General features: G+C 36.4%; 1 protein-coding gene across 4 annotated transcripts in view; it reads left to right on the top strand.

Annotated features, from left to right (window-relative positions):
- OXCT1 (3-oxoacid CoA-transferase 1) overlaps positions 1 to 15,449 on the top strand; it is an 86,585-nt gene that overhangs the window by 4,223 nt on the left and 66,913 nt on the right. Inside the window, exons 1-3 of one of the 4 annotated variants that reach the window (XM_046905342.1) lie at positions 4,022 to 4,103; positions 8,441 to 8,507; positions 13,104 to 13,239. In XM_046905342.1, the coding sequence (XP_046761298.1) occupies positions 13,156 to 13,239 (84 nt within the window). In that variant the 5' untranslated portion in view covers positions 4,022 to 4,103; positions 8,441 to 8,507; positions 13,104 to 13,155. Of the gene's footprint in view, positions 1 to 685; positions 777 to 4,021; positions 7,861 to 8,440; positions 8,508 to 13,103; positions 13,240 to 15,449 lie in introns of those variants that run through there. The other 3 variants (XM_046905343.1, NM_001006578.3, XM_040655522.2) reach the window with 3 other exon arrangements.

Here is a 15,449-nt window from a genome sequence, read left to right as displayed (position 1 = left end):
AACATCACTCTAGTAATGCAGAATGACAAATAGGAAGAGTATTATTTATTTATTTATTTATTGCTGTTGCTGTTTGATAGGGATAAATGAAAACCTGAGATCTAGCTGCAAACAAAATGCTAACAATCATAGTATCAGGTATGAGGTTTTTGCATAATATGCTGGGGTATAAGGTGCCTCAACCTGGGTGGAGATCTGGGTTATCTTGCTTCTAGTATACAGAACTTAGACAGTTAATGTTCCCAGATTTTTATCACCTAATTATAGGTTATGCTGCATGAGATAAATCTTTGCTCCTTCTGTTTGAAATTGTTCTGCGCAGTGAAGAACTGAAGTTTAGTTGGGCAGAAAGAGGAGAACTACTGAGCGTAAAGGCACAATGAACAGTTAAAACCTGCATCAGGAGAGCCCAGATCTTGGAGCCCTGCTTCAAAGGCCACCTGCAAATGAGCAGACATCTGGTGGTAAACTGCTTTAATCCAGACTGGAAGCATCTAGTTTACTGAGAGATTTCAGTAATAGGGTGCAGCTCTTTCCAGAGGCATTACTTCTTTTTTAGTCAGCTAAGGTGATTTTTTTTCTGTTCAGAAAATACTTTTTAATTAACCAGTGCACATTCTCACTTCAGTTTAAGCTGTTTTTTCAAACATTTGTTACATTTTCAATTTTCTTTCATTTTGCATAGGTTTTGGACTGTGTGGGATTCCTGAAAATCTCATTGGGGGTTTACTGAAGACTGGAGTAAAGGGTATTACAGCAGTCAGTAACAATGCAGGGTAGGTATACATGTGTCTGCAGCTTAATAAGTACAGCCTAAACGTTCTGTTCCAGTGAGAATGCTGATAAGCGTGAAAAAGTATTACTTCTCATTGTAAGCATTTTCATGTTAACTGATGCAGCTGTCTTTGGAAGTGTTACTTTTGGAATGAGCCAAGAGTACAGTTCTGTATGTATATCAAAATTTGTCAGGGAAGAGTTGTAAATGCTGTAGAACACAGGCATTATGTATATTTCTGTATATTTAACTGGTTGATTGTAACTGAAAATATCAGTAATTTGTATGTCTGTAAAGATAGGAATTTTTCTTTGACTGCACTTCACTGCTTTCTGGCAATATTTTAATGTAGTTATGCTACTTTAAAAAGAAAAAAAAGAAAAAACTTCTCAGCAACAGAATAGATAGAAGAGTGGAGAGCCACTTTGGAGTACCTTGAATTTATTTATTGTTTTAAATGTTGGCCCATGAAGAAATTCATGTGAAATTGCTAGTGGAAAATAGTTTCTCAGCTTCTCGTTATGGCAAGCTTTTAATCAAGCTGTTTGTTCAGAATCGCTATGTCTTCACATAGAAGAATAACTACAGCCACTTCTGTTGAAATGCATTATTACAGAACTGAAATTAAATAGAAATACTGACATACAGAATATAGTGACATATTTGAAGTTGATCTGCTCAATAAGATTGATGTTCATCTCCTTGCGTTGTGTTGTTGATTAGCATCTGCAGGAGGCCCTAAATTTGGTTCAGTGACTTACACTATTAAATGTCACTTACAGCAACAAAATAATTCCAGTGTTGTTTGGTTCACTGTGGATGTGAAGAATATGGACTGATGTCCTCCAGTAGCATTGCACATTCTTTAGCAATAGTTTTCATTAGGGGACTCATTCTGAACTCTTGCCTTGTGAAATATGAACATTTTCACTGCTAGGTATACTGGAGTTAAACAGCACAGACGATAAGGATGCCAGTGTGGGAGAATTCTTGCCTTTTTTTTTTTTTAAATGATGCATATTTTCAGTGAATGGTAATTTCTGTGTTAGATTTTCTGTGAACTGTTTACTTTTGATTGATGCATTTGAGATGAAATCATAATGAGGATTTTGTGCTTTCATCAAATAAGACGTATGAGTGTGTGAGGCAGAAGGAGGGCATAAAGAATTCAATTCCTTGTGTGAAACAAAAATAGATATCAAACCCTGCTTCCTCAATTCCACCAGCCTGGACAAAGAAGTGAATTAGATTGGATTTATCTGGTAATTCTTCATGCTGTTACATGTGCATTATTACATCTCACTTATACTTTGTCCATAGGAGTGTATCCTACTCTGTTTTTTTTTTAACCAGACTGATGTTAACATGACTTAAAACTGGAATATCTTACAAAAAAATGCAGCTATAGCAGTTAATGATGAAAAACAACAACAAAAAAAGCTCTTCTAAAAGTCATCATCCTTTCTCATGTAAAATATCACAACAAGGAGACTCCAAAAATCTGGCTGTGGTCTTCTGTACTACCCTCCCAAGGGAAAATTTAATAATTAGCAAGATCAACTTCTGACTTCTGTTAACTAATGTTACTATTGCCTGGATAATAAGCTAATACCAACATGTAGATTGAAATTAGTAGTAGCAGTTTAGGGAAAAGTGTTGAAAAATGTTATTCTCTAAGTTTCGATATCATAAAAAATGTGTTCGATCAAAGGCAGTATTTTTTTTCTCAGAGATATAATCTTATGAATTTTGGAATATTCTTTAGAGCAATCTTGACAATTCTGGAGTATTTGAGTTTGTACATCAAGTTGCCTAAGTATGTTGGCTTGAAGCTGCATTACAAAATGCCACATGTTTAATAGAAGGTCACTTAGCTGCAGATTGATTCCTAGATAAAAGTACATGAGATCCTTATGTGTAGTTCTGTTAGGGTTCTCATTATTATTCTCTCCTCTTTGAATACTTTGGCTGCCTTAGAAATAAACTACCAATTTTATTTTTATACTTATTCTTATAGAAAGATAGCTGTGGCTTTTTTCTTTTATTATTACTTTAGACTTTGCTGCTATATATATGTATGTTGTTTCTATATATGTGAAAAACAGATATTGAGGCTAAAGTTCACTATGTATTAACCTTATTTTTTTTTCATTGCCTCCTGCTTGGCATTGCTTGTTGATGGATAATAAATACAATTTGTATCAATACAAAGACTAATCCACCCCTCAGTGTCTTGGATGTTAAAAATGGGAGAGTTGGAAATTGTTTGTATTATGAGAGGAAAGACCAGCGATACGGATGAGATCAGTCACTCTTGCTAATACTCTGATTTCAGAATGATACACATTTATGTAAATTGGATGAGTGACTGAATGCTTTTGGGAGGCAGACAGAGGTTTAGAAGTGAAGAGAAGCAATGTGGGATACAATGGAGCAGCTGACATTTTGTGTTGTATTCTCTCTCTGTCAATATATATGTAGTTGGTGATTTTGTAGGCTGGAATTTATTTGGCTTGAAAGAGTTGCCCTGAGAAATCTTGTGTCTCTGCGGCTGGAGACCTGACTACAAAAAGTTTGGTTGTTGCCGTGAAATTCTTAATTCTTAAGAATTAATTCTTTTCACTTGGAACTAGTTTTCCATGAATGTTCATGGAAGTCTGATCAGCTCCTTAGAGAAGTGTGATGGTCTGTGCCTTCTTTTAGGCATAGTTGGCATTCAAGTCCGTCTCCAGTGCAAGCTTCCAAACCATCAGATTTAAAAAGTGCTTTACACCTGCATCCTTCTTCCATTTTGTACAGCTGCTAGTGCCTGTTACCTTCAAGGGACTGCTGGAGCAGCAGTTGTGCTGGGCTTTACTTTAGGAGATAGCATATATGGTGATTTGAAAATGCTTGAGAACATTTGGGGTTTTCATAATCTAGTTTTTAATCTTGTGTTGAACAACATGCTTATTTTGAAATTAACTTAAATTTAACTTAATAGAACTGCCTGTTCTGTTGTTTTTATTTATTGTCTTACTATTATATGGAATTCAGTCTGCTATAAATTGGTAGGGTTTGTCATCCAGATTAAATCATGGATGTTGTCATTAATAAAATCAGAATCCTCATCACAGTTAATAATATCATTTAAGCAACTTAGAATCCTCTTGCAGTGGAGAGAAGAAGGAAGGTTCAGCCAAGTTTAGAAATACTTGGCCGCATATGGAAACAGCTAAAAAGGGAGTGGTATGTACACAAGATCTTACATTACTGTGTGATACTGAAGTGAAATAGGGAGGAGATGATGTCTCCATAACCTTCCTAAAATCATCTTTATTGCTGGCAGGTAAAGTCTTTTTTTTTTTTTTTTTTTAACCTGTGAAAGACTTGCCAAGGATGGGATGTATAGTGATGTATGAAGTGCTTTTGTGCACCTTAGTTAGAAACTTGATTCTGCTTAACATACTGCCTGTTGCTGTGCATTGCCATAGTGTTGTAAACTCTGCGCTAGCCAGTGAAATGGTGCATTTAAGAATGGTTACTCTTTCGCCAAGCCAAACAAGGCAAAGTGTTTGAAAGGGAAGCAATACAAATATCCAGTATCTCTGCTATTTACACAGCTTGTTGCAAGTGAAGCTGGAATTTGTGAACTGGAGAGGTATTGAAAGATATTATGGTGGGTAGGTGTGCTTTTATAATACGAAGTCTCACACCTTTCTTACAAATTACTTTGACGGTGTTATTCATATTTCCTTTATGATATTTGATTATGTCCTTTAATTTAGAGGATTCTGTCTCAGTAAATTTCTAGAATGCATTTCATCTCATCTTTGCTTTATTACTGTTTAAATTTGATTAATTACACTCAGTACACGCTTGTTTTAAAACCTGATTCAGTAAATTCTCAGCACAGCCATGATTAACACACAATACCTTCCTGCATGTGTCTGCTTTGTGTCTGCCTTATGGATTCATAGTATCTTTCGCATAATCACTTCAGTAGGCTTGAGCATTTCAGGCCAGTTTTTGCCAGTGCTACACCTTAGCAAGGTCTTTCAGGATCCCTGTTACACCAAAGCAAGAACAAAACATTCTTGTTGGTAACAGTCAACAGAGCCAAATATTTTAAATGACAGTTTAAGAAATTTGTTTCAAGTTATTGTTTCTAATTAACTGTACTTACTGAAACGGTCAACTAATTCTGGGTATAATCTAATTCTGATGTCAACACTTTGATTCTCTCTGTCCCATCTCAATAGACTCAATTTGTGCTGTGAAAAAAAAATGAAGTCCATTATTTGCAGTAGCTGCACACGTGGTCTGACTTGCATACTTCCCTCTGGATTTTGTCTGGTTTTGGGTTTTTTTTTTTTTTATGTATGCATTATTTTTGAACATTGGTGTTTTACTTACAGTAAAAAGTAGAGAAGTCGCAGTTAGTATATCTTAATTTGTAATCATTTGGGTGATCATTTTAAAGGAGATAGGCTGTCAGATTGTCACAAATTCAAGCTGTCTGCTTAGAAGGCATCACCAACCTTTTGAACATTCTGTGTCTTGTGCCCTTTTTGTAGAAGTTATTTTTTATATTACAAGGTTATATATTAGTAAGGAGAAAATAGCTTTGTGTGAAACACTTAGTCCTGTGCCTAAGTTCACTAAGTTACACAGATCCACTGAATCTAAAGCCTGATTTTGGTAATGGACAGTTGTGGAGTCCCCAGAAAATGAGCTCTCTGTCAGTTTTTTGATGCATAGTTTAGATGGTAAATTAACTGCATTTCTCTGAATTGAATGTTTCTGTTAAAACTAAAATGTCTGCTATCTTTGCCACAGCCATTCTAACTGTTCTTGTGTATGTAATTCCCATGCCCAAGCTTGTTCCGTGTAAGTTAGTATAAACAAAGCCCTCCAGTCCAAGTTTTGCTCCAAATTCACAGAACATTGAAATGTGTTTCCACATGGTGTGTCAATAGGGTGTCAAGGCATGAAAGTGATGATCACTTGATTTGGAGCTAAAAATATAACTGAAAATATAACTGAAAAATCTATTGAAGAGCATGAAAAAAAGGTGTTATGTACACAGAGATACAGTCAAGATGATACTTAGAATATCTTATGCTGCATGTGTCATTTCTTTACGTACATTAAAAAAAATTCTTTAAAAATCCAAAATTAAACATACTTTCAAAAGTGAAATGCATGGTCACTGTTGACTCTCTCTCTGCTTATGACAAGTTACCAAAGTAATGGGGAAAGGTCTGTTCAACATCTCTAGTGTCAGGTTGAGTATTTGGGGCAATTTTCTTCCCCCTCCCTCCCAACTTACATTCTCTGCAAATATTCTAATCAGATGCTTTATTACAGCTGTTAGATTGTTGACCTGGTATGAACTTTAAATCTCTCAAGATCTGAGCAGGTCATCTTGCTAATTTTAGTTTGGAAGTTATTTAGCATTTTAGCAGGGCAGTCTGCCCTAAAGTAGTGAACTTTGCACTACATGGAAATATTGAGAAATCAATTCAGTAGATGACTTGCTGGTTCTAATTACAAACAGGAAAAATAGGTGAAGGACTCAGCATGGTCGAAAAACTGTCAGCTGGGTTTTTAGGAAAGACACAGCAAAAGTTGGCTGACCTTTCAGCTGGGAGGCTTTTGAAGTATGATGCATGCATGATGAAATCCAAATATTCAACAGATAAAGTCTATCCTGGTAACTTTATGGGGAAGGAAAAACAAGGTAATTTTAAAAGTTCTGAGTTGAATATTTTTTTTAATGATGCAGTGTCTAACTTAGTAACACAAAAAGGTGAGGAGCCCTTGCAGCTAATGTAAGTTCAGAATGTACAGTACTTCCTCAGAAATTATCTGTCTTTTCAATTTCTTGATGGACTTGGCACTGACGTCTGCACTACTCATTCTTACATCAGAGATATGGTGTTTTTTGGGTTTTTTTTTTTCTTTAGTTGTTGCTTGGGTTTCTTTTGTGGGGAGGTGGAGGGCTCTGGAGGAGGATGACAGTTGAAGAACACTATTATTGAAGTCACTGGAATAGGGGAGGGAGAAGAGTGCAGTGCAAATACTGTGGAGAAGGAGCAGAGGGGATTTAATGCACAGTCATGTTGACAACTTGCAGCTAGTTCTTCAAGACTCCCAGTAGCCATAGACTCCTTTTTCTTCCCCTCTCAGAGAGGGGCAGTTCCAGGCTGCTGAAAGTGATTCAGCACATTGTTTCTTATGTCATTTGCGAGGGTTTTTGGGGGGCTGTGATTTCCTACCATGCTTTCTGTCCTACGTCTTGCTGCCTCACCACAGAAGCTCCAGTGCTTCTCTCTTCCTGCTTCTAAGCCACCCTCTCTCTCAGAGCTTCTGCCTCTCTTTTCTGCCTTCTGTTAACCACTTTTCATTAGGACAGGTGGATAAAAGTCCTGGGGAAAAGGCTGATTGTAGTTTCCCTCTCACTGCTGACTCTCATTGCTCATCTTCCCCTCATTCCCCATGTAGTCTTTTGGGAGTTCAAGATAGAAAAAAAAGAAGAAACAGATCCTACTGAGGATCGCATTCTGACACTGTCAGGATTACACATCATGATTTGTGTGTGTCTGGGGGAGGGCATCTATCTGATTTCTTCACTAATGTACTTTTTCACATTGATTAAGTTTTATGCCAGTGTTAGGGTGGCCCTTTGAGCCTGAAACAGTAAGGCTGCATTTCTAGGAGGTGTCAAACATGTAGTTAGTGGTCCATCTCGTTCAGGTGGGTTGTCTGTGTCCACTTGCTCCGGAAGTGTGAACGCAGCAGGAGACGCAGTTGTTTGTAACTTCCATCAGGTTCTTTTGCGAACTGAAAAGCTAAAGTTACAAAGTAAAAGAATTAAGGTGAAGCCTCTTTTAAGTGGGCAGAGATGGAATAAATTGTTTTTCTCCCACTCCTATCATCTTGCCAGGAAATGTCCTAGGTCTGGAGCAGGTCTGTGCAGTATCAAGTTTCGTGCACAGCGGTGCAACGTGGTGACCTGCTAAATGCCTAGAGAGAAACTGCTCATGTATCTCCAGCAACTGGCTAGTGGTTTCATACAGAACATTCTTTAGAAGTAGATCAATGTAAATTTGCCTATTTTATTTTTTATTTTATTTTTTATTTTATTTTTTATTTTATTTTTTATTTTATTTTTTATTTTATTTTTTATTTTATTTTTTATTTTATTTTTTATTTTATTTTTTATTTTATTTTTTATTTTATTTTTTATTTTATTTTTTATTTTATTTTTTATTTTATTTTTTATTTTATTTTTTATTTTATTTTTTATTTTATTTTTTATTTTATTTTTTATTTTATTTTTTATTTTATTTTTTATTTTATTTTTATTTTATTTTTATTTTATTTTTATTTTATTTTTATTTTATTTTTATTTTATTTTTATTTTATTTTTATTTTATTTTTATTTTATTTTTATTTTATTTTTATTTTATTTTTATTTTATTTTTATTTTATTTTTATTTTATTTTTATTTTATTTTTATTTTATTTTTATTTTTATTTTATTTTTATTTTATTTTATTTTATTTTTATTTTATTTTTTATTTTATTGTTTTTTTCAGCAAGTTTCAGGGAAATCTAGCTTTTGCCTGAGTTGGGCCTTGCCCAACTATTCTTATTATATGCTTTTCTTTCTCAATCCAAGGACTCTGGGGTGATACAATTACCCTTTCATCCTTCTGATCCCCAGACTGTTGAAGGAGGAAAGTCAGGTATGTCAACACATTAGCTCTTCTTAGACCAATGTGTTTTGATACCATAAAACCCAAATATGTATGTTAACCTTTTGTAACCAGTGACTTCTAGCCTTGATGTGATCTCCTAGAAATATCCACCTCAGATCCTGGAGAATCCTTGGACTGCAGGTATATAGAAAGACTTGTTTTTAAGAGACATGGAAAAAAGTTATAGTGCCAATTGATGCTGCTCACTAGTATTCTGAAATGTTCTCAGTAAGGAAACTGGCCCTTTATATGTAGGCATCTACTTTTCTTGGACGCTATAGATGTATATACAAAAGCAGGGAGGAGTCTTCAGTTACCTCACTCAAAGAAAGTATGTCATTTGCCAGAGTAGTTTGACATCCCAAGTCTCAGTTTTGTGTTTTATTTTTTTCATGATCAATTTTCTGTTTCTACTTCATTAGTCTGTGTGGGGCTTCTTGGTGTGTGAAGCTTGGAAACTTGACATAATCATCTTCCCTGTGATGCTGTATAATGTATTTTGCTTGAGAGTCTGAGAACTGCAAAATGCCTTAAAATTATCTGGAGTGCAACATTGGCATGTAGCTTTGACTGGTTGTAGGTATATTTGAAATCTGTGGGCTAGATCTAGCTGGGAGTCTTCTTTGGTTAATTTTTTATTAAGAAAGGCTGTAGTTGTTGACAGGAAGATTTAATTGATCTGTGAGGGATAAATCAATAGCAAGTAGTGTGTTGCTAAACGAGAGGCACTTGATTGTGATTCCATTTTCTGGTCAGTGTTGGTAGAATAGAGACCAGGAACGTGGGTTACTTACATTCTTGACGAGTGCCATTTTAGATCTCTTATTCTGTTTTTGTTTCATGTATTCTGTAGATTTAGATTTCATTCTAATACAGAATAGGAATCTTCTAGAAATCTTGGCAGTTTTGAGGATAAAAGAAGCCATTCTGTCCAGCACTAATGTGCACTTTCCTTCTGATGGCATACATAAAAACTTTAACAACTTCCTTCCTCTTCAAGGCAACACTTTTTTATTATGCTCAGCTTTGTTTAATTTTTTTTAAGGGACTGAACTCAGATTCATATATACAGGATGTACTCTTTCCATTTACCCAGTGAAGGATATTTTCCTATTATTTGATAGGAAGGGCATTGCCTGCAAGACATATATTTAGGAAAAAAGGAAAACAGCCTTACATTAAAAGAAACGTCCCTAAATCAGTAGTTGTTCTTAAATTTTATTCCAGGATAGAGATCTCTGGTAAAGGATAAAGTGTGGGGAGAATGGAAATGACAGCAGCTTTCTGACAGTTGTGTGAAATGTTATTTTCTTCAGATATTCAGAAAGGAAGAAGAAAACACAGGAAATATAAATTAGAATGAAATGTTCCAAATGAGGTTTTGGATGGAACTGAAAGGAAAACTAACATGGATGAAAGATGGAAGACTTATTTCAGATGGGCACCTGAATGCAAATTGAGTCCTTAGAAAAGATGGATATCCTAGTATTTATTTTGAGGAATTGACACATAAGCATATAAGTTAAAGCAATTGAGTTTTGCAGTGCTGCTTTGAAAATGAAATTCCTCTAGGAATGGAATTAATTTTGTGTTATCAGGCAGGCAGAGACTCCTGGTGTATGACTGCCTAAAGGTAAAACTCTTGTCACTGTACTTGGAAAATAAGGCTGCATGGTCTATGTGCTTAGTGACTGATCTTCAGTGCAGTTTTATTTTTGAATAAATGGACCTCCTTTGATGTATGGGGAAAGATTAACTTAAGAAATGAGAAACAGCTTTGGATGAGCGTGAGAACTTTCATCCAACTCTACTTAATTTCTTACAGACATCTTTCTAACTGCAGAGTTTTCATTGAGAGGATACATTCCTGCAGCACATGAGAGAATCGAGCATATCTCCATGGGGTCAGGCATGAAGATCTGCAAAATCCTGCTAAATATGCTACAGTAGCTTCTGCTTAGACTGTGGAAGCAAACAGTATAAATCTTGGTAAAAGGAGGCAGAAATTTCTCCGGTAATTACAACCGTGTCTTGCCATCCCTTTCTCATGTGTACGTGCAATCAGAATATTCTCTGCACACAGACGTCTCATGTCTGCTGTCTGCAGATTCTGTTTCTGTTGAATAGCTTGCAAGTTTTGAAATGCTAAGAGCAGTGTAAACTTTGGTGAGTGATACATAGGAGAATGTGGTTTGTGGACAGTTTAAAATACTGCTCAACTATAAAACTGTGCAGACTTATTTGACTTATGTTATTTTGCTGTGCTGTACTCTACTTATACAACCCCACCAAACTGCTCTCAAATATTAGCTGATCTGTTACATTTGCTCATTATCTTTTTATGAAGAGAAGTTAGTTTGATGGCTTTATTAGGAATTCTCTTGTTTTGAGTGACACTTATAGAGTGGTGCTTGTATTTTTGTTTTTATTTTTATTCCTTTCTTTGCCCTCAAGACTCCCTATTCTACTTTGCTTTCATATTTATTTATTTATTTTATTTCAAAGGTTCTGGAAATTTTTCCTGTAGGGAGTTAGAAATATGGGTTGTTTCCAGGCAACACACATTTCTTAAGGCTTTGGCAGTGGGACACTTGCCACAGCATGGTATTGCATCAGAGCTGGATTTCCTCTATAGGACAGAGTTGGGGAGTGGAGAAAGCTTTTGAAATGTTTTTACATCTGGAGTACATAAAATAAATTTAGAAGATTATACAAGAAAATGGTGCTTTACCTCCTTGTGTAGTTTCCAAATTGCTTGAGTGTGTATAGAAGTAAGTTGCCAAATCTTAAAACAGTCCCTGTTGTTGATGCAATTGGGAAGTCTGACTTCATATCTTACTCTTTGCAGTAGTTTTGAGTATTGTGCTCAATACTCAAAATACTCAAATATCTGCTCAGCCCCATTTCCTTCTCATGCAACACTGGAACCCGTACTGCAGTGCTGGAAGATAGTTGTGCTGTTGTATCAGTGTGTGAGATGAGCTGGGTGCACCCTGGAAAGGAGGGACGGTGTGATCTAACTTAGTGACTTTGGGTTAATGACTTTCAAAAGCATCCTACTGGTCACCTCGTTCTCCTTGAAACTTAAGCTAAAAGCTTTTCATGTACTGAGGTGCAGAAAGTCTGTGTGAAGTAAGCTCACACCCTTTGTTGATTTGTTTGCATCTGTAGAGCTTTCTGAAGTGTGAAATGCTATATATTATGGACAACAACTGAAATACTGCTGTTGTCTAAGTTAATCAACCAGTATTAAACTTCAGAATAGAAATTAAATACCATTTTTTTCTAGAAGAAAATGTGTGTATGGTAACTTTTTGAATCTGGCCTTTTGAAAGGATGCCAGGAGGTTGCAGCTGAAATGTTTAAAATCAGTCTAAGTTGATGGAGTATTCATGTGTTTTAAATGAGGTTTGGGTATTTCCAGTGCTGAAGACTGTCTGTCTTGAGAAGATTTGAATTTAGAAACATTTAGAGGAATTGGAACTGGAGGAGATTTGTTGTCTTTGGCATTCAGATTAAACTGGCATTGTGAAAGGCAGCTATATGTGGTAAAATCATGGAGTAGTTTGTATTGAAGGAGACCACAAGATTCATCTAGTTCCAACCCCACTGTCTCCAGAAGGGTTGTCGATTACTAAATCAGGCACTAGATCAGGTTGCCCAGGGCCCCATGTAAACCTGGCCTTGAGTGCCTCCAGGACTTGGGACACCCACAGGCTCTCCAGGCAGCCTGTTCTAGCACCTCACCACTCTCTCTGTGAAAAATTTCACCCTGACAACTAATATAAATCTCCCTTCTTTTAATTTCAAACCATTCCCCTTTGCCCTATTGCTCTCTACCTGTGTAAGAAGCTGATATCCCTGGAGGTGCTCAAGTCCAGATTGGCTTGGGCCCTGGGCAACTTGATGGATAACAGCCATGTCCATGGCAGGAGATTGGAAATGGGCTTTGAGGTCCTTTCCAACACAAACCATTCTATAATTCTATAATTTTCTTGATTACAGTGTTAATGTCTCTTGCTACAGTAGGCGATTTCTTAATAAGAAAGTGAAACATTTATTGTTATAATATAAATATTATTTTGCTTCTGGTACAATCCAGCACTATAAATGTACCTTTCTCCTTGAGCTGCTAAACAATCCTTTTAATTGGCATTTTTGCTGAGTAGGAAAAGTCTAAACAAAAATATAGTTTTGTTTACTAAGAGACAGGTTGTCTCTTGTGTGACTCTATTAGGTAGTAAGGCTTTTTAAAGGAGCATTTGTGTAGCATATCACTTGTAAAGATGGTGTTTATAGCTGTTACATGCGGAATGTCTTCAATGCCTTAGAAGGAATGAGGTCTGAGAAATGACTTCCTAAATATCAGTATATTGGTTTTAGCTTTGAAGGTTTTTTTCCTCTCTTAAAGATGGAATTTGATTTTTCTTTTTTACTTTTTTTTTTGTGTGTCCAATTCCTCATGTCAGAAATGGGTAAAGATAGCTCTACCCTTTCTAGTTCAGTCATTAAAGTTTTTCAAATGCTTTATGTACAGCAAAACTATCATAATCACCCAGTATTGCCCTGTGCTTTTTTATGCAGCGTTGACAATTTTGGACTTGGTCTTCTGCTTCAGACTAAGCAGATAAAACGCATGGTATCATCATATGTTGGAGAGAATGCTGAATTTGAACGCCAGTATTTATCTGGTGAGCTTGAAGTGGAGCTTACACCTCAGGTAAGGAGACTATCTAGACCTGTGGTATGTTTTCATCTGAAATACTGATTAGAATGTTCCTTAACTGCTTTTTAAAATTAATGTGTGATCTTAACGTTTACTCTGTAAAAACAGATGGCAGTTGCTGTTTTAGAATCATGAGATACAGACTGCAACTGTGAGGTTAGGAACTGATGGGTTAAATTTTGTGAATTCTTTTTATGGCATGGTATACCTTACATTCATCTGAAGTAAATATATATACTTATCTATGTTTTAGCACAATGTTTGTTTTTCATAGTTCCTTCTGGATAGTAGATAAACAGGTGAAATATATCTGTTGTGGCCCATGTAGGGGGAATAAAGATATAAAATCCCTGTATTACCAAAGTGATGGTAGCTTTATGTGCTTTTGGGGAAGGTGTTTGAGCAGTGTCTGCCATCTAGTGGGTAGGATTTGAAAGAACAGACTTCAGGTTCAGAGTACCTTAAGTTTTTTGTGCTTGTTTGTTCGATCTTGTGTTCAATCTCATTATGATCCAATATTTACAATTTCACTTTTTAGCACCATAGCTTTAAGTTATGGATGTCCGAGCTTTCAGCTTTCCTGGGCCGCACTGAATGAACAGGAATTGTCTTGGACCATGTACACAAATGTTGCTCCAAAAGTAATGCCTCCTTTGTTTCCATGGAACAATAACTAATACAAAGAGCATAATAACAGTATTTGATAGAGCAAAATCTCAGCTACAGAACACTGTTTTTCAACATAGTCACCATCATTAGCTGTGCATTTTCAGCAGCAATAAACAGGAGCCTGCATGCTGTGCTTGCAGCAATCTGCAGCAGCAGAGGTGACCCACTGTTGCTGTCATCACTGCTGAAATGCACCACCCACTGCCTCACTGTACTGTAGGTGCAGTCCAGCCGCTCAGCAGTGGGGGCAGATGATGGCATGGGGTGGGTGCAGATGGCACAGGCCAGGGGCCAGGCTGCAGTGCCAGCTGGGGTGAGCTGCTTGTGGGCTGTAGATTGAACATGCCTGCTTTCAGTATTTTAGCACTGCCAAGGTACTTGCATACCTGGAATACAATACAGTCTGAAATTATGAGTATCAGTCATACTCTGTTTAGATCTAATTCTACAGCATGTTAGTGTGAGGCAAAGCCTTTGAACTTTAAACAGCCATTCACTTAAATCATTGGGAAGAGTGACAGTAGTAAGGTTTTATGAAGAAGCGCTTGGGCTATGTTACTTGGGTCTGTCTCTAAGAATCACAGAGGTGGACAGGAGGTCTCTGTAGTCTGTCAGCTGGCATGGAAATAAGCAGGTTCTTCTTATCTTTCAAAAGTCACAAATTCCACCGCTGTGTTACCTCATAATTCATCTTTTCTATCCTCCCACTTCATGTTTGGTAATTCCATCCAAAAGGTCTTCAACCCCTTAGGCTTGTGATTTGCTTTGTGGACTGCACCCACAAGCTGTGTAGATCCTGAATGACCGTTGTGGGTCTGCGGTGCACAACAGTGAACAGTGAACGTCAGTAATGTGCTAAGAGATGCAGGAATTTGATATGTTTTTGTTAAGATGAAATAGCCTTTTGGAAAACGTTGTTCAGATTTTTTAATGACTTTAGACAAAACTGAGGAGCACTGTGTCCTTGTTTGGCGGAGAGGGAGATGTCATGGAGAGATCTAGAAATGCCAAGGATGCTTGAAACTCAGAGCTTCGTATCACTGCATGGTTTATAACTGTCTTTTTTTTTTTTTTTTTTTTTTTTGTCACCACTTTGCAACCTACCAGAATTCACTGTTTCTTCCAGAAATTACTGCAAAAAACACAACCCATGTTTTGGAGACAGTCATGCTAGATAATTGACTGTGATGGCCTTCGCTTGCTTCAAGTCCAGAAAAAAATACCAACAAAATTTGGGAAAGGACATCAGTGAAAAGCAGGCAGATATGACTTTGACCATCAGTCCACAATGAGTGCTATCAAAGAATTTGAGTTAATATCTATGCTGTGGCTGAACGTAGAACACAGTACAGAAGGGGCATTCAAATAAAATAGTTCAATCAAGTTTTGGGCATTCTTTGCAGAGGGAACCCAGACCATTCTTCCTTTTTCAGTCTGCTGAGTGTGACTCTTTCAACTTGAAAAAAGGAATTTGTTTAATTTTCAATCATCTTAAGATAAACTTAATATATGGAACTGATGATAAAAGTTAAAAA

Source organism: Gallus gallus, chromosome Z (assembly GCF_016699485.2).
Source record: "Gallus gallus isolate bGalGal1 chromosome Z, bGalGal1.mat.broiler.GRCg7b, whole genome shotgun sequence".
Lineage (NCBI taxonomy): Eukaryota > Metazoa > Chordata > Aves > Galliformes > Phasianidae > Gallus > Gallus gallus.
This window is presented reverse-complemented; position numbering and strand designations above follow the sequence as displayed.